We start from the raw sequence: 22,918 nt of genomic DNA, 5'->3' as shown, positions 1-22,918 counted from the left end.
TGTTGACCCGAGTCATGCATGCATCGATCCGGTGGGTGAAATGAATAGCCAAGCCTGTAGCCCGCCACCTGGAAAAACTCTTAACCACACCCAACTATCGAACTGCCGTCATCCAACGATCGGTCGTCCATCACGGACAAATGATCGCCAAGGAGCCGGAGTGCTCCCCAAATCCGGGGAATTTGACATGGAGAGCCTTCCCCACCTGACGGTGATGTGTCGCGAACGGGAAAGTGTCTGTTGTTTGGAAAACTTTTCTTCCAGCGCCGAGGAAGGGCCACAGGTCTGGACGTGCTGATGAGATGTGAGGAGACGAAAACACCACCGTAAGGATTCATCCCCACGTGGTGTGGCTTGCTTCTACTCTATGATCAAGGACGCGAGGCCGGACGGGGATAGATATTTAGGTGATACGTTGGTCGCTACCCTGGTCTGTTCATTGCGGAGTCTAGAGTCACCTTCCCATTTTCCTCTTACTCTTCTCTTCCAATTCTTTATTCTATCCAAAAAATCGGGTCCTAGTAAAGAGTGTTGACCTTGGAAATCATCCCAAAAATGGGTATCCTCGCCTTCGTCGAGGACAGGCCAACGCCAAAGGCCGTCTACAACTGGCGCGTCTACACTTGCGCAGCTCTCGCATCCTTCGCATCATGTATGATCGGCTACGATTCCGCCTTCATAGGCACGACATTAGCCCTTCCATCATTCACCGAAGAGTTCCAGTTTGCATCATATAGCCCTAATGATCTGGCACTCGTCAAAGCGAACATTGTCTCCGTCTACCAAGCTGGAGCATTCTTTGGATCTTTCGGTGCGTATGTCTCTAGCTACTTCCTCGGCCGGAGGAGGAGTCTTACCATTTGGGTGCTGGTCTTCATTCTTGGCGCGGGAATGATGCTAGGTGCAAACCGAGAGCGTGGATTGGGTCTCATCATTGGAGGTCGAGTTCTGGCTGGCCTTGGTGTGGGTGGTGCCTCAAACATGGTCCCCATTTACATCTCGGAAATGGCGCCTCCTGCTGTTCGAGGTCGATTGGTTGGCATCTACGAACTTGGTTGGCAGATCGGTGGTCTCGTTGGATTGTTAGTCATCACTCTATTCCCTTTGGCCGTGGTGTTGATGCTAATATGAGCCTCAGCTGGATTAACTATGGCCTTCAGGAAACAATGACCCCTTCTCACAAGCAATGGATCATTCCTTTTGCCGTGCAACTCATCCCAGCTGGAATACTTCTCCTGGGTGCTTTTTGGATTAAGGAATCACCCCGATGGCTTCTCACCAAGGGTCGACGTGAGCAAGCCCTGAAAAACCTCTGCTGGATTCGTAACTTACCGGCCGATGACCTCTACATTGTTGAGGAAGTCGCGGCCATCGACGCTCAAATCGAGCATGACCGAATCCACATTGGCCCAGGCTTCTGGAAACCCTTTGCTGCGCTTAAGCAACGAAAGGTCCTCTGGCGCTTCTTCCTCGGTGGCATGCTCTTCCTATGGCAAAATGGATCTGGAATCAATGCAATAAATTACTACTCCCCAACTGTATTCAAATCTATTGGTATCCAAGGAACCAACACTGGTTTTCTAACTACCGGTATTTTCGGGGTCGTAAAGACCGTCGTCACAATCTTCTGGCTTCTTTACCTCATTGACCGCCTCGGCCGCCGCAATCTGCTCATGCTTGGTGCTGCAGGAGGATCCCTCTGTATGTGGTTCATTGGTGCTTACATCAAGCTATCAAACCCTTCTGCTAATCAGAAGAACTCAAAACTCTCCTCTGGTGGCATTGCAGCTATTTTCTTCTTCTACTTATGGACGTTCTTTTATACCCCTTCATGGAACGGAACGCCATGGGTCATCAACTCAGAAATGTTCAGCCAGAACACTCGGTAAGCCTACCTCCACCCACAATCTGCCAAGTCACAAGTTCACTAACGAGTCATAGATCCCTCGGTCAAGCCTCCGCCGCAGCAAACAACTGGTTTTGGAATTTCATCATCTCTCGCTTTACACCACAAATGTTCCTTAAAATGGGCTACGGCGTCTACTTCTTCTTCGCCTCGCTCATGATCCTCTCCATCCCCTTCGTCTACTTCCTGATCCCGGAGACAAAGTCTATTCCGTTGGAGCATATGAATAGACTATTTGAAATCAAGCCAGTGAGGAACGCTCATGGAATTGTGATGCAGGAGTTGCAGGATCAGGAAGAGGAGTTCAGACATGATGCTGAGGGCGCAGGGCTGAGTTATGAGAAGACGAAGAATGAAGAGAGGGTTGAAAATGTTCAAGTTTAGCTATTGGGGCGGAGAACTGACGATGTGTGTACCGCGCGATTGAAAATTGGTCAATGACTAGTGTGGAGGGAGGAATTGAAATATCATATTGCTATTGCTATGTAAGGCTTTTAGATGACATATAAACCTTATTCGATGATAGATCATTCTGTCTTTCTCATAGTATCCTTTACTTTGTTCTCCTCTCCTTGAAAAGCCGTTTATCTACAACGACGGTAGACAGAGATTAAGTTAATATCCTCCTAAGGGCATTCACTCGGCGCCCTACCCACAGGTACAAGCCCTGTTGAAAGAAAAGTTCGGAGCGTATATCGCCTTTACACTCGTACAGAGTGTTATATATGTGTAAGTGTGTTGACGGAAATATGCTCAAGGCGAAGTACGCATCACTACTAGATTAAGTGTCTATTCTTAACAATATGATGGTTCACAACGCCCCTGATGTATGTATGCTATATATGGTATCCCACTCCAACGCTTCAAAAGCCAAAACCCCTCATATGTATGTCCATTACAATCTCGCAACCTCCACAGCATCAAAATTCTGCTGCACCCCCACTTTTTCCACGTTTCCCGCCCTCTTCACTGGTAGCGACACCGCCACTTCCAAATCGAGGTCCGCAACGAGCCTCCCCCATCCCTTCGCCGCTCTCGATGCTAATTCCTCAACCACGCCCTCATCCGTCCGTTCCATTGCGCGATTGAACAACTCCATGCTAACCCACCCATCATATCCTATATCTTTAATAATCGCCTCTGCGACCTCGCGGACTGGGAGATAGCCCCCCTGGTCCCTCTCTCCATAAAAAAGCCGGCAGTTTCGACTCCAGCTCATCCTCGCTGGCTGCTCTTCCTTGTAGAACCTATGGCCCTGCACAAGCGGTTCTTGAAGCCTTTCCGCGTCCACGATCTGGATAAAGAAGATTTTATCTTTATGCGATTTAAGCTGCTGCGTTAATCTTTTCATCGAGTCCTTTACCTCCTGGGTAGCGTTGGGATTCACGCCAGATGGGGAAGCTGGGTCTGCATATATCCGACCCAGGATGTTGAAGCTGTCGAGACAGATACCAAAGTTTGGGCGGTCGACAAGGGTTACTATGGACCAGCATTGTTCCCACTTGTCGACGTAGGTCCCCCAGCAGAGACTTTCATAGGCGAACTTGATAGTAGGGGTGTGTTGGAGGCCCAGGTCTGCGAGTTCACGGAGGTCGGAGACCATCAGGTTGGTGTCTGGGGATATTTGGTTTTTGGAAAGGAAAGATGAAGGGACTTGGATCGTGTCCGTCCCTAGCACCTTCGCGATCTCAATCCAGAGCTTTACTTCTTCGATCCTTTCGTTGTGTCTGGCTCGATCAAGAAGGCCCTCGTAGTGCATGAATGGCTGGAGACATATTATTTCGAGGTTGAGTGAGGAGCAGAGCGAACGAACGTAGCGGGCAGCAGGGAACAGATTCGTAGGTTTTTGCGATTTTGCTTGGTCCGTAAGGTCTTCGTAGAAGATTTCAATGCCTTGAAGGCCGTATTTTGAGGCCATGGCGAGTTTGTGCGAGAGCGGATGGCCAGAATAACACCGACCTAGAGACATGGAGGATATTCCTGGGCGGCATGGCATGATGGGAGTTTGTGGATTGGATAGGAGGATGGTAAGGGGTGGTGAGGCTTGTGATGAAGAAATGAAGTTTGAGATGAAGGTTTGAGATGATTCATTCGAAAGTAGCTTCCTCGAAGTACTCTGGGAAAGGGACTGATAGTGTACTATCCATCTTACATGCGAAAGGTGCATTGATAGGAGAAACATGCGAAACCATGCCCCTTTCCTTATTCGCCAACCATGGTGATTTGTGGGTCTCGTGGTTACGAGACGGAAGAAAGCATCGGGCATTCCTATCTTCCCCTACCATCCGTTTCTGGCCGGGTGAGGCCGTCATCTTGATGCTGGGTGCGGTTGGTCTTTTCGCTGATGGTGGCTAAGGCCTTGTGGATGACGTTGGTGGGGAAAAACGCTTTGGCCACTCGGAAGAGCATTCATCCTCGTTCGCGAATTGCCTCGGTCGAGAGTCCTGCAGTGTGGATTCTAGAATCCCTTGATTTAAAATTGCAAGGTAAAGCTCTGGAGATCCTGGGGTGTGGAGATTTGTGGCTTCCCGAGATTTTGTGGGGAGAAATGTTTTGCAGAAGGATCTGAGATTGGACAACATAAATTCTTCAATATGTTACATACCAACGGAGGCTGGAAGAGAAGCTCGACTCGAAACGTTCGTGAATGACATCGCTCTTCAATACCCAATTTCATGATGTCAAATTCCAAACCTGTTAGAATCGCTATTGTTGGGACTGGTTTGATCGGCCCAAGGCATGCAGAAGCCGTGCTCAAAGATCCTGATGCTGAACTGGCATGCATTGTCGATCCTAATCCTGTCGTAGAAGCGGTGGCAGACAGGCTGAAATGTCCCTGGTACAGATCGGTAGAGGAGATGCTTGCTTCACCGGCCAAACCAGATGCGGCAATGGTGTGCACGCCCAACCACACACATGTCTCATTATCAAAGGAGTTACTAGAGGGAGGGCTACATGTGCTGTGTGAGAAGCCAATATCAGTTGATATTGGCAGTGGCCAAGAACTGGTAAATCATATCAGAGAGATCCCATCCAAGTATGTCTAATTCTCCGTAGATAAAATGCGCCAAAGCCCGGAAATTAAAACTCATGATTGGCCACCATCGACGCTTCAATCGCTATGTGGTCACCACAAAGAAACTCCTTCCCTCGCTGGGTCGAATAATAGCAATCAATGGCCTTTGGACGATGTACAAGCCGACAGAATATTTCGATCCGCCCACGGAGTGGCGCCGACTTGATTCAGCTGGAGTGGTGTTTATAAACCTCATCCATGAGATAGATATCCTCCATCACTTGTTCGGTCCGATCGTCCGCGTTTATGCAGAGAAGACAGTGTCTCAACGGGGTTATCTAGCGGATGAAGGTGCGGCTATAACGTTGAAATTCGCTAGTGGCATTGTCGGAACGTTCCTACTCTCCGATGCAGTGGTCTCTCCACATAGCTTCGAAAGCGGAACCGGGGAGAATCCGATGATACCTGAAGTTGGACAAGATTTCTACAGAATCTTCGGGTCAGAGGGAAGCCTGAGTGTTCCGGATATGACCATGTGGAAGTATCCAAGCTCTACAAGAAGCTGGACTGAGAAGTTAGATCGCGAAAACTTGGAAGTTCCAGGAATGGGGATTCCATTTGAGCTGCAGATGAGCCACTTTGTAAAGGTCATCAAGGGACAAGAAGAGCCTAGCTGCTCTGGTATCGATGGTTTGCGAGCCTTAGCCGTGTGTGAGGCAATCAAGAAGGCCATGGAGGTTAGTAAACCTGTAGATATCGTCATAGAAGATGAACCGAGGCAGTCCTAGAACAGGTTGTGCAAATATCAAGGCCCACGTTGAATCAAAGGTTAGACTCCGGGAAACACAATAGCTTGCGATACTTGAATGACGCCCTTGTCGACTTAAAATTTCAGCTCCCGTCAAATATATGCGCTTGGTCCAAAGATGCGTGATCTTCGCCGTTCGGAAGAATGTACCGTGAAAGAAACGAATTGAGTTGGCCGAATCCTAAGTCTGCAATGTTCGCGTCTGGCGCAAACCCTAAGTTTTGCATAAATTGGGGTTGGTTGTCTAAGCGCTCTGCGCCATCGAGGGATGCTAATTCGTCAAAGAAGTTTTCTAAGTCCCGAGACGCTACTGAATTCTGATGATCAAGGATCGGAGCACCGAAGGCGCCATCAAAATCAGGAATAGTGAGATCTTGCAAATGCGGTTGCGAGCCTGAGATGTTCAAAGAATGTGGGCGGTTAGGCACGGTCGCTGAATTCATGTCGGGTAGAAGGTCGTCGAGAAGCGTGGAGCTCGTGGGCGGTCGGGTAATTTTGGTATTGGGGATGCTAGGTGGAATAAGCGGAGGGTTAAATTGAATCTGGATGGATTCAGGAGTAGGAATTTGCACGCGGGATGATTCGAATGAGTGCCGTGAATGAGCGCTCGTAGGTTCAGCCATGCCGTGAAAGCTAATGGGAGAGCCGTGATACGTTCTCGTTGGAGTGCTTCGCCATTCTCGAGACCAAATCTGGATGTATTCATTCCGAAACTTCTGGAAGCGCATCCTTGACCCCTGATCTGATATATCAAACCCTCTAGTCCTGACGATTATCTCGAGTAAGCTCTGTACGAGTGGTGGCAATGCAATTAATCCTAGCACGTCCCGAGATTGCTCGAGCAATTCCAAGATCCGCATCGCTGAACTTTGGGAAGAAAGAAGACTTAAGGAGGCGCAGTGATATACTAGCTGTAGGAGCATTGCTGGTGGTGTTTGTGGAATGGCGGCAGTTGGGTTTCGTATATGATCGAAGGTTGCAGGTAATGACGCCTTCCAGAGCTCAAGCCTATGAATAACCTCGTGTGGCGAAGGATTTGAATTCCCAATCGGGGTTGACAAAGCCATAATACCGGCAACCTCTACCAGATAGTTGAAGGAACTCAGACTGAGGACAGGGGCGCGCATAGTCGAACGGTACCTTGATGGGCCGGATTCGAGACAGCCAACCCAGGGCTGCCACTCCTCCAAACCATCCTGATCAACTTTTCCTATCCGCTCAATATCTGACAATTGAAAATATGAGCGTCGCTGAAGTTGCACGGCTAAAACGGTATCGAGAAGGAAGCACCCGGCAAGAACATGTTTAAACCTGGGAAGAGATGCGCATTGTGATCCTCGGTGTTGTATTCCAGCTAGGATACGCGCAGCGTGACCAACCAGGAGCCACGCTGCGGTAGGAAGGGACTGGCTGATGTTCACTAGAGCGAGAATCAGGAATGCTTTCACATGGCCTAGCTCGAAGGCGCCTGTTTCGTGAGGAACTAGAGAACGTGCAACATCGTACAGTCTCTCAGGGGCGGAATGAGGCTCGGTTTCTGAAATGCCTGTGCTCGACATATCCTGGAGAGAAGCAAAAGCTAAGATGCTCCATAATTCAGCATGGTCCCCAGAGGAGGGCATACTAGAGGAGAGGGCCAATCCTTGGTCAGGATATGAGTATGATATCTTGAGAAGGTCATGTTTCTCCGAGATGGGAAACCAGCAATGAGTGTGTGCGAAGTAGACATCGAAGAGACGCCATCTATTTGAAGGGAGAAGAGTGGCTTGTACGTCATCACTTTTGTGAGCCTTGAGCGGCATGGTCTCTAGCGGAATGTGTGGTATCGAAATAGAATCATGGTGCCCAAAAGAGGGATCGGAATGACTTGTGTGTGCCATTTCCTGAGCGTCGTTGTCGTCATCGCCACTCTCTGGAGAATTGCTCTCGTCTTGCCTAAGAGTCTCCTGGCCAGAGAGCAGCTTGTCGACATCTTTACAGAACTGACTTCTTCTCCAGCTCTTATATAGTTGATTCGCATCATTCGAATCCCTTCCTAACAACACAGAAGCTGCGCCTTCTTGAGTCAGTTTCTTGTTGAGAGACACTTCGGCATTGGGGACGTTGTTGAATAACCATGTTAGGCCAAGCTCTAACGTTCTGATATAGCCGGGCTGGATGCCCCGCTTCTTTGGGTTTGTCGTGTAAGTGCAGGCTCGGGTTGAGGTAGAACAAGTAAAGCATGTAGGCTGAACCCCATCACACTTCTCTCGTGCAATACGGCACTGGTCGCATGCTCTTGAGACGCGGGATCGTTTTCCGGGAGGTTTCTCATTGCCACTCGCGGCCGGCCCTGGTTTCCGCTTGCTTGCCTGCTTCTCGGAAGGCATTGATTCAGCGAGTTGTAATCTCGTTTATGCGATTCAAATCGACCCAACACTCCCGGATCAACACACGAGTCTTGGAGCTTGAGGAGCCGGTGTTGAAAGCATGTCGGGTTGAAGTTTCGCCTTTTTGCTTCGAGTCACGTGCAGAACATTCAGCTCATAGCACAATACACCTTGGGTTTAAGATGATTTGAATTGGTCTCCAGACTGGGGAATGGAGGAAAGAGCCCGTTCTTGGAAGGGGAATACCGTGATAAAGGATCGCTAGCGATTGCATCGAGCTTCCTAAAACTTTGTCAATCGAGTTCTTAGTCGAGTGGTAGCGGGGCACTCACAACAGCCAATGAGCACTTTATTCAACATCATTGCTGCCTAGGTAGAAAACGTTCGCAGAACGTTCGCAGTGTCCTACAGTTGGTAATGGGATGAAGCTGAAAAGGTGCAGTAACTGGAAGGTGGAGAAGCGAGCTTGCAGGTGCCAGAGTCTGGGGAAGCCTGTTGATGCCAAGCCGCTCCGGATAAAGATTTACACCTTCCAATCATAACTCACCTGCCCACCTCCAACCATCGTACTTTCTCGTGCTCTGCCCACCATGGCTTCGTTGCGATCCGAGGCATTCGACCCGCCGCATGCATCCTCATAGTCGTCTAGATGCCATTGTCCAAAACTCCCTAGCGCCCCTTAGAAAAGCCTTCGTGTGCACTGGAAAGCTCCCCTCGGTGGACAAAGTCAACTCTGTGATAGGAGAAGGTTCAATATGGCTTCTGCGGCTTTTGGGACGAAAAGGAGCTTCGCTTCAATGAATGATGATAGCAATCGGTGTAGTGGATGGGCCTGCTCTCCATCTTCTCCAGCGCGAGAGCAGAGATCGTCCCCTTCGAGTCTCGGGCTCCAAAGACAGAATGGAGGGGCTGACGAGACCTGTAAGCCAAGAACCACTCTTTCGGAGCTGTGCAAGTCCCCAGTAACTCCAGGTATTAACTGTATTCTAGATGCTTTGAATTCAAGTAACCGATCCACCCCTCGAACGACTCCTACGCCTGCCCCTACGCCAAGAGAATGCTCACGCACCTTTGAGCCAAATGCGTCTATTGTCCTCATTGGTATTCGTGGAACGGGAAAGTCTACATTGGCAGTTATGGCCTCTGTCGCGTGCCGACGGCGAGTAGTGGATGTCGAAAGCCTGTTCCAGGAAGCAACCGGCTTCTCCACCGCAAAATATCGGAGACAGTTTGGGGCTCCCAATCACAATCTACGCCAGGAAGAACTTCTACGCACTGCACTTCAGACCCATGACAAGGGAGCAATCATTGTATGCAATGGGAGCTCGTTGGAACGGAGCGGTCAGGCGCTTCTCACTGAATACTCCAAGACGCACCCCGTTATTCACATCGTTCGGGATCTGCCCAGCATACATGACCATCTCAAGATTTGGGAGCAGTCAAAGCTTCAGGATCTTCTTACCTTCAGTGGGCCCATTTTCCGACGTTGTTCGAACTATGAATTCTACAACATGTCGGAAACTCAAGCTTCTCATTCCGTTGCACCAGCAAACCAGTCTTCCTTGCCTCCGTTCCTCACTTTGAAACGAGCGGAGCGGACGTTTCTCAAATTTCTCTCCTTAGTTCTAGCACAGGAGAATTCACATAGTAATGTTCAAGACAATACTCTACCACTCGAACCAGGCTATCCGCTTTCGGATGTTGGAACCGAGCGTAGGAAGTACACCTGTGCGGTGCAAACTCCTCTTGCGGTGCTACTTTCCGAAGAAGCTGATATTGAAGATCTGGAACTTGGTTCGGATGCGTTCGAGATCGTAATCGAGCACAGCAATCTAGCCCTGGACCAACAGTCCCAATTGGCGGGTCCAACGTTTGAAAGAGTGGAGGAAATCAGTCGAACTATATCAAGAGTTCGGAGAAGCACTGTTGTTCCCATCATCTATCACGTTATGCCTACTGGCTCGGCGGCAAGTGCGGAATCTCGATCAACATACCTCGAATATGTGCGGCATGGATTACGATTGGCTCCAGAATATGCCACCATCGATCTCTCCTTGGACCAAGATTCAATACTTGACATCATCCAATGTCGGGGCTCAACGAAAATCATCGGTCATCTCCACGCCGCAATAGACTGGTATGATCCCTTTTGGGTTGAGAATTATGAGAAAGCAAAACTTCTAGGGTGCAACGCTGTCCGGTTTACTCGGCCTGCAAACTTTATGGATGACAATGCTGCAATTCAAAGCTTCAGAAACAAGATATATCAACTTGCTTCAACTATTCCGTTGATATGTTTCAACACTGGTCGGTCTGGGCGTCGTTCCGCTTGTTTCAACCAAGTTCTCACTAGCGTTATACCGGAAACTCTGAGAGAAAGCCCTCATTTCGCAGAGCGGGCCGAAGCGAACCCAGAGACTTCATGGATAACTTCTCGAGAAGCTACACATGCTTTGTATGCATCCTTTACATACGATCCGATGGAGTTCTATATCATTGGTGCTAGCGCTGGTTATAGCTTGTCGCCGGCGATGCATAATGCTGCGTATAAAGCGTGTGGGATGCCACATCACTTTAAGAGACTTCAGACCCCGACTTTGAACAGTTTGCAAGATTTGGTCCAGAACCCTCACTTTGGCGGCACTGCCGTGTCATTGCCTTTCAAAATCGAGGTGATATCGTTGACGCATTCCATAAGTCGACATGCACGTGCAATTGGGGCAGTGAACACACTTATCCCCGTGCGTCATTTGAATGAAGACGGGAGTATCCCTGAAGAACTGGACTTATTCCACGAGCGAAATCAAGCTGGGCCGATCAAGGCCCTCTATGGAGAAAATACTGACTGGATAGGCATCCGGGCCTGCATACGCCGAGGGCTGTCTCCTGCCAACGCGGTGAGACCGAATTCCTGTGGTCTTATCATCGGATCGGGGGGTATGGGCCGAGCTGCTGTATATGCAATGTTACAATTGGGAGTCATGAACATTGTCATCTTCAATCGAACTCGTGCGAACGCCGAAAAGCTTGTCGCCCATTTCAACCGTTTAGTCTCTTCTCCATTAAGCTCTCCGGTACTGCCTCCAATCACTAGGCAAGGGTCTCGGCCTTTATTTCGAATTCTTCAGTCTCGAGACGATCCATGGCCCACAGAGCTCCGATATCCGACCATGATTCTCTCCTGCATCCCTACCCACCCAGTTGGTGATAGTCCAGCCCCAAACTTCACTCTGCCCACGCAATGGATGCAGAGCCCCACCGGAGGTGTTGTTATTGAGTTAGCCTACAGAACCCTGAATACTCCCTTGATGCGACAGGTGCGAGGAGAGGCCCATCGATCATGGATCTGTTTGGATGGATTGGATCTTCTACCTGAGCAAGGTTTCGCACAGTTCGAATTGTTTACTGGGAAGAGAGCTCCGCGGCGTATCATGCGGGAAGAAGTCTTGCGGTCGTGGACAGATGAGCAGGGACGACCTGATCCCGGAATGGTTCAGGCGAGACTGGAGGCGATTGATGATCAAGAGGCGTGAGACCAAATCACACAGAAATAATGAAATATGTAATGCTTTGAAATGATTTGTTTTGACATCTCCCTTGGGCTGAACAACGACCACACTTGAGGGTTAGTGGTTGTCCAATACTGGAATGGGAGGGAGAAGTATCTAATTGGCTGGTGAACTGTGAATGTCACTTTGTTTCGTAACCCTGGTGCAGATCACTCAGCAAACGATGGTGACGCACGTGCCACTTTACACCCAACCTCTCCGACGCGCCCACGACGACAACAAAGCAAAGTGTCAATTCATTCACCCAGACTATTACATATACAGCGGCGCACTTGAAAACCAAAGGCCATGCACCCCTAAATAACTCAATTGCCATCCCATGAGTGCGCGCCGCCCTCTCCAACCCCTCTCCCCGCTTTCGCCGAACATCGTCGCCGCTAAATACATCACCAAAGTCGGCGCCAATCTCGATGGGCGCTATACCATGGACGAGCGGGCGCACGATGACAACACCCAAGGCTCAGAGTCTACTGTCTCTAATCTCACCTCGCTTGAGAACGACGATACGGACGACTTTGGGAGGCTGATGGTGCAGAATGCGCGGGATGAGCGCCGGTTGAATGACGCGTTGCGGGGGAATGTGCAGCCGTTCAGGAAGGCGAGGGTGCGTCCGCATGTGGGACTCACGCTGGAAAATTTGGAGAGGAATAATGGCGCGAATGGTGTGGACATGCGACCCAGCGCGCAGGTCATGTTTGCAAGTCCGCCGAGTGTTGGGAGTAGTAGTGGATCGGATCCAGCGATACGAGTACCTTCAGAGTGGGGACGTAAAGGAAGAGTGAGGAGAGATTGGATGAGAACTATCGCGTCGGACGATGAACAGAAGCCTGGGACTCAGCAAGATTTGACTCCCCCGCGCGCAAACTCCGCGATAGGCATTGCAGATGTAGACAGGCCGCTCCCGTCTGTAGAAGATAGCCCCCTTTCGCACAAGAGTTCCCTTCAGGGCACGCCATCCTCAACTCGCCGGCGAAACACGGCTTTCGATACAGTACCGGACTGGGATTTCACACTTGACCTCAATGAGGCGTCATTAATCGCCTCTACTCCTTACCTCCCTCGAAATACGGCCCTCGACGACATTCGACAAAGGGAGATTGAGAGTCTCAAAGAGCAGGCCGTCACAACGAGTCGCCTTGACAGGATAAGGGAGAGTTCGCCGGAAGAAACGCGCCGTCCGAGATCAAAGCCCTCAATGGATAACCTCACGAATGGTATCTCGACGTCAGATCAAGCGCAAGCGCAAGGCTCATCTGAAGTACATCTGCGCAAGAGGACGAACTCCACTAAGAGCTTGTCCAAATCAGTGTCCTTCACTGTAGAGGGAGGAGAGCAAGCCCCCAATTCACCGATTATCGTCTACAAAAGCGCGGAGACAGTCGGCATTGTGGACCGAGGCATCCACGCGAATGCCCAGACAAACCCGCAAAGACCTAACCACCGCAGAGAAGATTCACACGAGCTACTACGCCGGCTCGCCAGGGTGTCAAGTAGCACACCTAGTCCTGGTAGAATCGGTGCCTCACGGTCTCAGGCAGCCCCGGCAAGGCAATCGAGCGATGGGTCACAAAGAACAGTTACCGAGACACCGGGCCCCACTGACAATGCTCCGGTTACAGATAATGCTACGCAAGACAATACCACGAATGAAACCGTTGCAACGGCCCCTGAAGTTCAGCCCGAAGGTACTAGTCGAGCGGAAGAGCCCCAATTCCCAGATGTCGTACCGGAATCAAATCCAGAAAATCAAACGAACGACATCGATGACACACCTATGCCAGTCGATCAACTACCATTAAATGCCAAAACACCTGTCGTGACAGGTGCTTGGGTAGATACCCCTGCTCCTCGTACAACACATCGGTCCCAAGATACGTCAAGGTCTCCTTCACGGTCTCCGAAGAAAACGAGTCCAAGCAAGAGATTTCCAGAAAAGCAAAACCCACCCCAACTAAAAGAACCTACAGAAGAGCCCATGGATAGGATCCGACCCACCCTCCCACGCTCAGCGTTGGAGGCAATTGTGGAGGAAGCAAAGGCAAATGGAGGAAGCCGTCAATCTAATGACCAATATGGAGATTCCACCATTGATTCATTAGAAGACTTGATGGGAGAAGGCGCCGATAACTCTGAGGCCTTAGAATTAGACGAAGACACCCTTCTAGGACTAGGAATCCCCACAGGCGTGCCACGAAACGAAGCCGAACGACAGCGGCAGCAGGAACTCCTTCACCTGCATCGAATGAATGAGCGGTTACGGGCTGCACGTACGAGTATCCGAGATGCTAGTCGGGGCATGAAAAGGGTAGAGAACCGAGTAGAACATGTTGAAGAAGGCAGCGATGCAGTAAGAGTCGTCTATCGGGAGTGTCCGTGTGCTGAAGAAGGTCACCAGAATAACCCTTTCGTTGCGATGTGGAATACGGCCAGTGCACTGTTCTACGATCGACGGAAACCTAGCCTCACGTGGTTGAGTATCGCACTTGTTGCACTCATGATCTGGTATATTTTGGAGTCTTTAGCTTGGTATGAACACTGTACTCAATCGCCATCATTCTTGCAGACTAACGGCATCATAGCGACCAATACTGCCATAAATTCTACGCAACATCCATGCACGGATTCGGTGTTGACTGGGACGCCCCGTGTTTCCCTTATGTAATCCCTACTGTATTATACCGGAAGCTGTTACGACCTTTTTGCCAACCTCTTTGGAGTTTCATTCTCTGGACATGGGACACCCTTCTTGGAAACCAAGAAGTTCGCAAGAGTGCGGCGAGAACTGCGAAAAGCTTTACTACGAGGATTCTGAACGCGCATACGCAGCAAACGTTTGAACCAGATTTGAGGATGGATAATGATGAACTGATTTAGGAAAGCGTCTCTTTGATGTTGTTAGTTCCTTGGTTCAGGGATTTGAATAAAGGGATTGAGCGTGGAGTTTGGGATAGGATTGAGTTAGGCTGTTCAATGGTTGTATTATTAGGGCAAGATTCGAATTTGGCACTACGGTGCTTGGATTCGAAATGAGCACGTGATGACAGGGGGGGCATCTAACCCCGGCAAAGCATCAATGGAGACATGTTTCTCTCTCGTATCCCACTTCTTCGAACCCTTGTACATTTCCTCTGCACCCCCAGCGCCCAATAGCATCCCTCACAGAGCCCTGGAAACAGGTTTTCACAGCCACACACCAATGGTCAAATTTCCTCCAATTTGAAACCTCGATCCGCTCATCGAATATCCCATTTCTCCATCGCGATGCTTCGCCACGTATGCAAAATGCTCTTGTGCCGAATGACATCGTGGCCGGTCTTAGCATTTCCCTTCTCGCTAGATCAAGTGCGTATGCCAAGACTAGTAAGGCGAGTGATTTTTTGGGGTAGCTACGATTCGAAGGCCCGGGCTCGGATCAACCGGGATCTTTGGCATTTTCTTTTGGACTTCACCTCTTGCTTCAACTGGGCGATGGGCATGCTGTTAAGCCTTTGGCAATGAATTTTGGCCTCGGTTTGTCGCATGCCTCAAGGATATTATCAAAGCTTTTCGATGCGTATCAAGTTTTCGTTTCCGAAGAGATTAATTCAATATCCATCCCATGATACGATGAATCATCACCTGTCTTCACAGCCTCAATTAAGAGGGGGACACGAGATGAGGGCGGGAAGCATTCGATGTTTCCCGCTATGTATGCGACGGTGCTAACCGCTTTGAGGTACTGCAACATTTCAAATCTCGACATCTACCCAGTCCCAAGCGGTTGCGTAAGTCATCGAGCAATTTTGGCCTGGCGTGAGGGTCTTGGCGTGTTGTGACGATAGGGATGCATACGATGGGGAAAATCGTGTGGGAGTCATTGGCTGGGGAGAGAGCTGGAATGCCGAGGATACATGTTGGAAACATGGCCACTGGATTGCCACAATGGATCTGGGATGCCGAGGAACTAGTAGGCTTTGGGTGGCTTTGTCTTTCTTGACCATTGACCTCATAAGTAGTGGGCTTAGGGACAGTGGGATGTAGCATCTGTTCCCATACATAAATGCTCTGTTTCCCCTCTTCTTCCGTTATCTGTCTACAGTCAATTCCTTTAGGGTCCTTTCATTCTCTAAAACTAAGCTCTCCATTCCCTCATATACACCTTAGTCTATTATCATTCCCTCACCATGCAGCTCACACTCCTGCCCCTCCTCTTTCTAGCTAACTATGCTTTCACACAATCAACAAACCAAACCCTCAACGCCACACTCTCCGGAAACTCCCAACTCTCGAACCTCACTACCTTCTTAAACGCCAGCCCAGGCCTCATCCAAGCCCTTGGCCAAACCCAAAATATCACCATTCTCGCGCCCAACAATGACGCCTTCTCTGCGCTTCTCAGTTCCTCTGCAGGCGGAGCACTCGCTTCTGACTCCGGGTTGGTGAGCGCGTTGCTGCAATATCACGTCCTCAATGGAACATATCCCGCCAGTATGATCACAAATATGAGCATGTTTATCCCCACGCTGTTGATGAATGAGAGTTATAGTAGTGTTACGGGTGGACAGAGGGTCGAAGCTGTTATGATTGGGAATGAGACTGTGTTTTATTCCGGGTTGTTGCAAAATTCGACTGTTACGCAGGCTGTATGTTTCCATTTTTTCTCTTCCATTATGCCTTTATGAAGCCTCTTTGGTTTAAATTTGAAAAACACGCGCTAACACAATGCTGATTAGAATATCAATTTCACCGGTGGCATAATCCATGTCGTCGACTCCGTCCTCACGCTCCCTATCTCTGTCTCTGAAACTGCCTCCACCGCAAACCTAACCTCCATTCGTGGTGCACTGAATGCCACAAACCTCACCTCTATTATCAACGAAACCCCCGATCTAACTATCTTCGCGCCAACAAATGGTGCATTCCAATCTATCGGCTCTGCACTCGCAAATCTCTCCGTGTCCGACCTCGCCGATATTTTAACCTACCACGTTGTTAACGGTACTGTTGCCTACTCGGCTAGTTTGATGAACGGTACGAGCATCCAGACAGTTCAGGGAGGTAATATCACCATCACTATTGATGCTAACGGCACTGTTTTCGTGAACTCTGCGAAGGTTATCACGCCAAATGTACTCGTCGCAAACGGTGTAGTTCACGTTATCGACAAGTAAGCACTACTCACTCCCCATTTTTTGTGTAAATGCTAATTCCACTCAGCGTTCTCAACCCGAACGCAACGTCTGCACGCCCAACTCTATCCGCCACATCTGGTGCCCCTGGGTTCACTGGTGCCTCTTCTGTATCCGACGTCCCATTCACATCTGGACAACCCACACCGACTACAACCGTGAATCCCACATCTAAAGGCCCAGGGCCTGCTAGCACAGGGGTGGGTAGTAGTTCGACTGGTGCGGCAATACCAATGATGACTGGGGCTGTGAGAATGGGCGCCCTGTTTGGAGCTGGTGCAGCGGTTTTGGTTGGATATTAAGTATAATGTAATGTTTACGTTTGATAATGTGGATGGTCAAGGCCATGGGTGAGAGTTTGTGATTTGTCAAGAGTGGGATTGTAGGCTACAAACCCAGCATAAGGGGGCTGAGAAGGCCGAAGATTCGTCTCCGCGAAAGTGCCTTCGAATTCAAAGTTTCAGGCCGATTTCAAAACCGAAGCCCCTGCCATCAACTGGTTGATGGAGCAGAATTAAAAGGTGGGGCATTTGAAAGGGCGTCAAAAAAACCGGTGTCCGGTGTCCACCTTTCCATCTGTCTCGGGTTACCCTCTTATCTTAGGCTAGCTAACTAACCGTGGCCATCAATATCCTTTGTTTCAGGAACAAAACCAGTTCATAATATGAATGGAGATGAGTGGACCTTACGTTCGAATTAAGTCTAATCCGCCAATTTTGGAGGAATCTGTCTAATGCAGATGTGAGCTAGTACAACTACAGACTGCTAGACATGTGCGAAGGTTTGCTTTCTAATTCTAATAACTAGTGTGAACGGCAGCGACATGACTAAAGAGGTCATCTACTGAATCGAAGAATTTGTCAAATTGAAGTTCCTCTAACGGAGAACGCAGTGGATACTGGCATCGGGAATTAGGCGCCATACAAACGTGTTGGAGCCGTGACAGGCATTGAAGTGGCGCTCCAATGCGCCAATCCAAAGGAAATACAGTGCAAGTTCCCCTGGGTTTCTCAGGAGCCACACAGATACTGAAGATGCAGCTTCATATGCTGCTCCAATCCTCTCCGGGTGAGAAACACCTTCTAGCGCAATCCCAATATGGGCACTAGTGGTTCGACAAATCATGCCTCATTCTATCGTATTGCTGACTCAAGGTACGCTTTGGACAATCTAAACATATGAAGCATTTTTGATAATGGGAAGATAAGTCTTTAGCTCTATAACCCGAAGGATGGGTATCCGAGATTATCAGAAGTATGGCGGACCGGTCAATGTAGTCCTCGGAAGGCATCTGAGGGTCAAACACATCAGCAGCTTGCTTCAGACTATCCAGCAAGCTATCTTCACTCGTTAGTGTGCCTGACTCACCAAAATACATGTGACAAAATGTTCCCATCTTGAGTGCATCGTAGCGGTAAATTGGTGAGGACGAATTCCCGCGACTAAGGCATGAATTGAAGAAACGTTAGCCGAAAGTATCAGGTCCCGGCCCGGAGTAAAAGGAGTCTAGTTCTATGGGAATAATATCGTGCTCTTGAAAATAGCCCTGTCTGAGAACTTCCGTATTGTCCTCTCTTTTTCTGTTGTGAATTTCCGACGCAGAGAGGAATTGTAACATCTAGTGTTAGGATTGTTGGGTAAGGTCAAAATTGGGTTGTGTTGCTCATGTGGTATGTAAATGGCATCTGGATGCTCAAACTTTGCTCAAACTCTGTAATCGAAGTGTTTATCGGTCATCGCTAGGCTCCGTATCGGAACGAACCACTCATATCTGCACTTAGAACACTAGAACACGCCTTGGTCTTTTCTAAGCTCACGTACTGGATCTTAGGCAGAAGCTCACTCTGTCTGGTCTCTATGTAGCATGTCCCTTACGATAGCAGGCAGAAATGATATTGCGGTGGTATGGATGAGAGGAACCCCAAAGAAGAAGGGTGTCTGACACAACGTTTGAGTAGAGAGAAGCGAACATATCTAGGAACTCGCAACCCAGCGAGAAGATGTCCGATTTCCTGTTCCTGTTATTAAGGTCCGCGGCCTCGGGAGCGCAGTATTTTGCCGTGAACTGCGCTGGCCTGACGCTAGTAGTAGTATGCCGGTGAGTACAGTGGTTTGATAAACCGAAATCTGTAAAATCTTGGTGAAAAAGAATGTTACGAGGTTTGGCATCCTTGTTTCTGATGAATAGCATGTGGCTAAGCGCATCGCTATGCATGTAGTCCATGCAACGGGGTAGGCATCCAAACGCTCTTCGTATAATGAACGCATTTTCATGCTCTTGGGTGCACCTCGCCCACGTTTCTAAAGATTGACAGAAATGTAGCAAGGGCTCCTTGACTAACAGCAGGCTGTAGAATGACAGCTAACTTCTTCTCAACAATATAGGTCGTGTGAATTCGGATGACGTGAGGGTGTGGTGCCAGGCCCCGAATAGTTTGAGCCTCGTGACGGAGAATCTGTTTAGCTTCGTCTAATCGGCCTGCGTCTAACCGGAAGGTCTTTTTAGCAAAGCAAAGGCCAGTTGTTACATCTCTGACTTCCTCAATTACACGAAAACGTCCAATTCTTCTGAACGCTCTCCCCAACTCTGGGATGGAGTTAAAACAGTTCAAACTCTCCCTTTCAATGTTTGTTGTTAGACACTGGCACGCTTGCCATAGACCCTCTCGGTGTATTAAGTAGTACTCCTCTTCAGTCAGCATCCACACTTCCTTACCATCTCGAAATGAAAATCTCTCTCCTACTCGGTAAATAATTAAACCTCCAGTGTTGCTTTGATGCTTAGGCAATTGAGGTACAAATGTCAATGAGGTACTAAGGTGGATGAACCAATGTGGCACATTTGCTCTCGCTCATGTCGCTAGATATTGCTCGTTAGCAGCCCATGACGCAGCCCAGGATTTTAGGACAGCAATTAAGGATCCGAAGGATCTGATGAGTTCTTTGAAGAAGATTATTGGAATTTGATGCAGCCAGCGTGAGTGATTGGAACTGAGCGATGATCTCTGGGACAGACTCGTATTAAACTTGTCTGCATTCGCTCTACCCAAGAATGCAAGTTATTTTATATAAAGACTTAAATAGTAAGCACTGAAATTAATGCTAAATAGGGAATCCCCGATATCTCTGCATGGACATGGGGTGACGCGAGCCTCATCCCATCCAAGTTCACATCCGCGTTCCAGAACTACAATGGGGAGCTAACTCTTATTGGAAAGACTGAAAATTAGTTTTCACAATGAATTTGGGTTTGGTAAGTTATCTCGATCCCTTGGTCTTGTGTTTCTATCTGCTATATTGAGGACTATACTGGTATTGGTTTGACCTGGTGATTGTCAGAAAAGCAGGGAGACAAGTGACCAAGTGGCCCGCATTCAAACAGAAATAAGGCATCATACCCTGGAAAATCGAATGACCTCTTGTAAAACCATCTCAAGATGATCTCGTTTAGACAAGGTCAGAACGGGATGATGAAGCAGTGGGGCTACCAGGGATTAGCTTGCGAGTTTCAAATCACCTCGCCAAATTTTCTCCAGCCTTCAAGGGTACCTCCTAGCTTCGAAACCGCATCCCAATACTCTCACCTGTCACCTCCTGTAAGACCATTGTGCCAAGGACTTTCGACTCCCGCATCCGGTGTGCTGCGACTGATTCGAGGCCGAAACCCCTCAGGCTTTAAAGTCGGCCTTTTTTTCTTCGTCGCCAAGCCGACCTCAGGTAGGACGTAGCCTAGTTTCTTTTACCTACTTTGTTGCCTAACAGTGTGAGGTGATGTTCGAGGGAGTCTCATCAGGCTCTTGGCGTTAGTGCATGATGGAGAGAACGAGACGATTCCTTGCACACTTCGACAACATAGGTGATCGAATGGAAGTATAAGTAGCAAGCTCGTCGAGGCTCTTATGCTCAGAATCGATAGTATTCTTTCTCAAACTACCAGCCTTCTTTTTGAAACCCTCTTCTTATCCGCCGGTCGGTAATTCATAATCGGCACATATATCCAAAATAACTTACAAGTTTTATTTCTTCAATCAACACAGCAACCGATAATGCTTTGCCTCAAGGCTACTGCTTTTGCCTTTGCTCTCGCAATGGGCTATGCTTTAGCTGGTATGCATATGGCCCGTGTACTTTCAGTCGTCCAATTTACCAACAGATTTACTAGGACCGATACCAGATACTCCTGTCAAAGTTGCGCTCCGAGACGATGCATTCAGTAATTTCGCTAGCGGCAAAGGATCTCAGACCTTTGGGAATGCGGGGGTAGCCTGCACAGTTGGGTAAGTTATGAGCTCATTGTCTACCCTCAACCTTCTGAAGGACCAGAATTGAGATCCTTGTAGGAATGATGATGGCGAATGTGATCAATTTGGTCGTTGTGCACAGTTCATTCCACCGAATGAGAATAGCATTTTGAACCAGGGGCGACCAGTTGCGACATGCACGGCAGGAGGCCCGACGGGAGTGTTGTAGACGATAGAGAGTAAGTAATAAAGAGTAACGAATTGATAGTGAAAAAAAAGACCAATATCCCTAGAACCAGTCAAATATTTGTATTGGCAACCGTCATGAGGCTGATTTAGTGCATGGTGATGTTGAAATGAAAATGAAAGAATAGGTAAGGTGAAGGCTTAGGAAGGGCAGTGGCCGGGTCTGCAGCCATCGTAACTCTGCTTCCACATTACCTCCTTCCTCTATAATATTTGTTCCAAAGGCAAAGGTCATTGCGGGTACGAAAGTGGAGGGCTGAATTTAATCAGTTTTCGAATTGGGTACTGTAGGGAGGAAAGGGAATGGTCTGCCATGAGGCGTTTCGCTAAAAAACCCTGGCGTCGATCTCCCGACGCACAGACCAACGCCCAACCTCCAGATGGTGAAACTCCAGCCATCGAATTTCCTGCCATCACAATTCTTGTCCAACCCATTGCCGTCATGTTTTCCATATATGAATTTCCCCTGTCTTTCCCTTCATGTTCCTTCACCCTTCTCGGTCAAACTCACAGCATCCTAATCAAAGGAACGTTCTCAACACGCTTGTAGATCGCGAACCACCCTGAATACACTTCGATATGCTGTTCAATCTTGTGTCTTCGGTTCTGGCTCTCTACCTCTCAACATTGTCGCATGCCTTACCCCTCGATGGCCCCTCGAAACCCCAAAACCATCTCGTCCCCCGCGCGAAGTCTTACTCAATCGTCAACGTTGACGGAGGATCCACCGCTGCCCAAGAAGCGACAACTGTCATCGAAGAAACGACTAAGACAAAAACAGTGAGGGTCACAGACGTTGCCCCGACGGTAACGGACAAGGTCACTACGGTCGTCGTCTCGACCCAACCCGCTTCTACCACATCACAATCTTCGAGTAGCTCTTTCTCGACGTGGGGTGAACCCTTCCATCTGACCCCGGACCCAACCTCTGAAGCCCCGGAGACGATATCGTCTGGCCCTTCGAGCATCCCCACTATCTCATTTGCTATGGCCTCGACTCCAGAGAGCCCCCCTCTGCCGCCCCCTACTTCTTCCGGGAACCCCACTGAGACTGGAGAACCTAGCATTGTTACAGTCGTCATCACTGCCACCAAAGCCGTCCCTACCGAGTACTACGACAATGGGTTGTGGCACACAAGCTATCCAGTGAAGACATTTGAGACTGTGGTGACCACTGTCCTGAACTCGACATCTACTCAAATTAGGACACCAACGATAACCGCCCTTTCAACGCCTTCCGTTCTTCTACCTACCCTGGACGCTTCATCTGCCTCATCCTACAATCACACCCAAATCCCCGGTCGACGACGAGCCTGGATACTGTAAATGAAGTTGGTGTTCGGGTCCAAATGGACATAAATTTCTCGGACATAAACTGAAACGTGGAACATCCTGCATAGGAATTCTTTTTGTATAGGTATAGGGAGTTTACATATTACGTGTATATTGGATGATGCATGAGTAATGGGCAATCACGGTAAGGTAAATGATTTAGAATGAACTGCATTGGGACGGCGCGTAATGTTTAAGGGCTGCTCGAAATATAGCAGCATTGGTTATGTACGATAGATGATAGAAAATGAGACAAATGTTTA

The 22,918-nt window shown here is 48.9% G+C and overlaps 10 protein-coding genes across 10 annotated transcripts; 7 read left to right on the top strand and 3 right to left on the bottom strand.

Annotated features, from left to right (window-relative positions):
* The first annotated feature begins 375 nt into the window (after positions 1–375).
* On the top strand, positions 376–2,358 carry BDR25DRAFT_387737 (quinate permease). Its single transcript, XM_033698072.1, has 3 exons — positions 376–1,082; positions 1,139–1,885; positions 1,942–2,358. Exons 1-3 carry the CDS (start codon positions 556–558, stop codon positions 2,288–2,290), a joined length of 1,623 nt encoding a protein of 540 aa, XP_033550307.1. The 5' UTR covers positions 376–555; the 3' UTR covers positions 2,291–2,358.
* Positions 2,359–2,801: 443 nt separating this feature from the next.
* Positions 2,802–3,902, bottom strand: BDR25DRAFT_218277 (3-dehydroshikimate dehydratase; the record flags this gene model as incomplete). Its single annotated transcript, XM_033684927.1, has 1 exon — positions 2,802–3,902. One exon carries the CDS (start codon positions 3,900–3,902, stop codon positions 2,802–2,804), a length of 1,101 nt encoding a protein of 366 aa, XP_033550306.1.
* A 682-nt stretch (positions 3,903–4,584) lies between these two features.
* Positions 4,585–5,680, top strand: BDR25DRAFT_257935 (NAD(P)-binding protein; the record flags this gene model as incomplete). Its single annotated transcript, XM_033686510.1, has 2 exons — positions 4,585–4,914; positions 4,964–5,680. Coding segments are annotated over 2 exons (1,047 nt in total), but the record flags the coding sequence as incomplete, so codon positions are not given.
* Positions 5,681–5,813: 133 nt separating this feature from the next.
* BDR25DRAFT_387725 (uncharacterized protein) lies at positions 5,814–8,099 on the bottom strand (the record flags this gene model as incomplete). Its single annotated transcript, XM_033698071.1, has 2 exons — positions 5,814–6,336; positions 6,385–8,099. 2 exons carry the CDS (start codon positions 8,097–8,099, stop codon positions 5,814–5,816), a joined length of 2,238 nt encoding a protein of 745 aa, XP_033550304.1.
* Positions 8,100–8,666: 567 nt separating this feature from the next.
* BDR25DRAFT_341517 (uncharacterized protein) lies at positions 8,667–11,643 on the top strand. Its single transcript, XM_033693610.1, has 2 exons — positions 8,667–9,020; positions 9,090–11,643. The coding sequence occupies exons 1-2, from the start codon at positions 8,855–8,857 to the stop codon at positions 11,630–11,632; spliced, it is 2,709 nt and encodes a 902-aa protein (XP_033550303.1). The 5' UTR covers positions 8,667–8,854; the 3' UTR covers positions 11,633–11,643.
* A 449-nt stretch (positions 11,644–12,092) lies between these two features.
* Positions 12,093–14,542, top strand: BDR25DRAFT_218840 (uncharacterized protein; the record flags this gene model as incomplete). Its single annotated transcript, XM_033684945.1, has 2 exons — positions 12,093–14,194; positions 14,248–14,542. 2 exons carry the CDS (start codon positions 12,093–12,095, stop codon positions 14,540–14,542), a joined length of 2,397 nt encoding a protein of 798 aa, XP_033550302.1.
* Positions 14,543–15,698: 1,156 nt separating this feature from the next.
* BDR25DRAFT_257921 (FAS1 domain-containing protein) lies at positions 15,699–17,512 on the top strand. The gene is made up of 3 exons (XM_033686509.1): positions 15,699–16,290; positions 16,381–16,814; positions 16,865–17,512. The coding sequence occupies exons 1-3, from the start codon at positions 15,832–15,834 to the stop codon at positions 17,136–17,138; spliced, it is 1,167 nt and encodes a 388-aa protein (XP_033550301.1). The 5' UTR covers positions 15,699–15,831; the 3' UTR covers positions 17,139–17,512.
* A 1,281-nt stretch (positions 17,513–18,793) lies between these two features.
* BDR25DRAFT_187002 (kinase-like protein) lies at positions 18,794–19,385 on the bottom strand (the record flags this gene model as incomplete). Its single annotated transcript, XM_033684253.1, is given in 2 exon segments — positions 18,794–19,111; positions 19,125–19,385. Coding segments are annotated over 2 exon segments (579 nt in total), but the record flags the coding sequence as incomplete, so codon positions are not given.
* Positions 19,386–19,561: 176 nt separating this feature from the next.
* BDR25DRAFT_352882 (uncharacterized protein) lies at positions 19,562–21,873 on the top strand (the record flags this gene model as incomplete). Its single annotated transcript, XM_033695075.1, has 19 exons — positions 19,562–19,583; positions 19,631–19,692; positions 19,776–19,813; positions 19,851–19,894; positions 19,947–19,977; positions 20,004–20,014; positions 20,067–20,110; positions 20,176–20,257; positions 20,293–20,560; positions 20,621–20,692; positions 20,744–20,805; positions 20,874–20,972; positions 21,011–21,113; positions 21,154–21,211; positions 21,243–21,316; positions 21,357–21,398; positions 21,493–21,571; positions 21,615–21,629; positions 21,685–21,873. 19 exons carry the CDS (start codon positions 19,562–19,564, stop codon positions 21,871–21,873), a joined length of 1,395 nt encoding a protein of 464 aa, XP_033550299.1.
* On the top strand, positions 21,834–22,887 carry BDR25DRAFT_302344 (uncharacterized protein). Its single transcript, XM_033689774.1, has one exon. It carries the CDS (start codon positions 21,903–21,905, stop codon positions 22,647–22,649), a length of 747 nt encoding a protein of 248 aa, XP_033550298.1. The 5' UTR covers positions 21,834–21,902; the 3' UTR covers positions 22,650–22,887.
* Positions 22,888–22,918: the final 31 nt, after the last annotated feature.

Source organism: Lindgomyces ingoldianus (assembly GCF_010093535.1).
Source record: "Lindgomyces ingoldianus strain ATCC 200398 unplaced genomic scaffold BDR25scaffold_9, whole genome shotgun sequence".
In the NCBI taxonomy this organism is placed as follows: domain Eukaryota; kingdom Fungi; phylum Ascomycota; class Dothideomycetes; order Pleosporales; family Lindgomycetaceae; genus Lindgomyces; species Lindgomyces ingoldianus.
The sequence above is the reverse complement of the archived record's forward strand: the minus strand, read 5'-3'. Positions and strand labels throughout refer to the sequence as shown.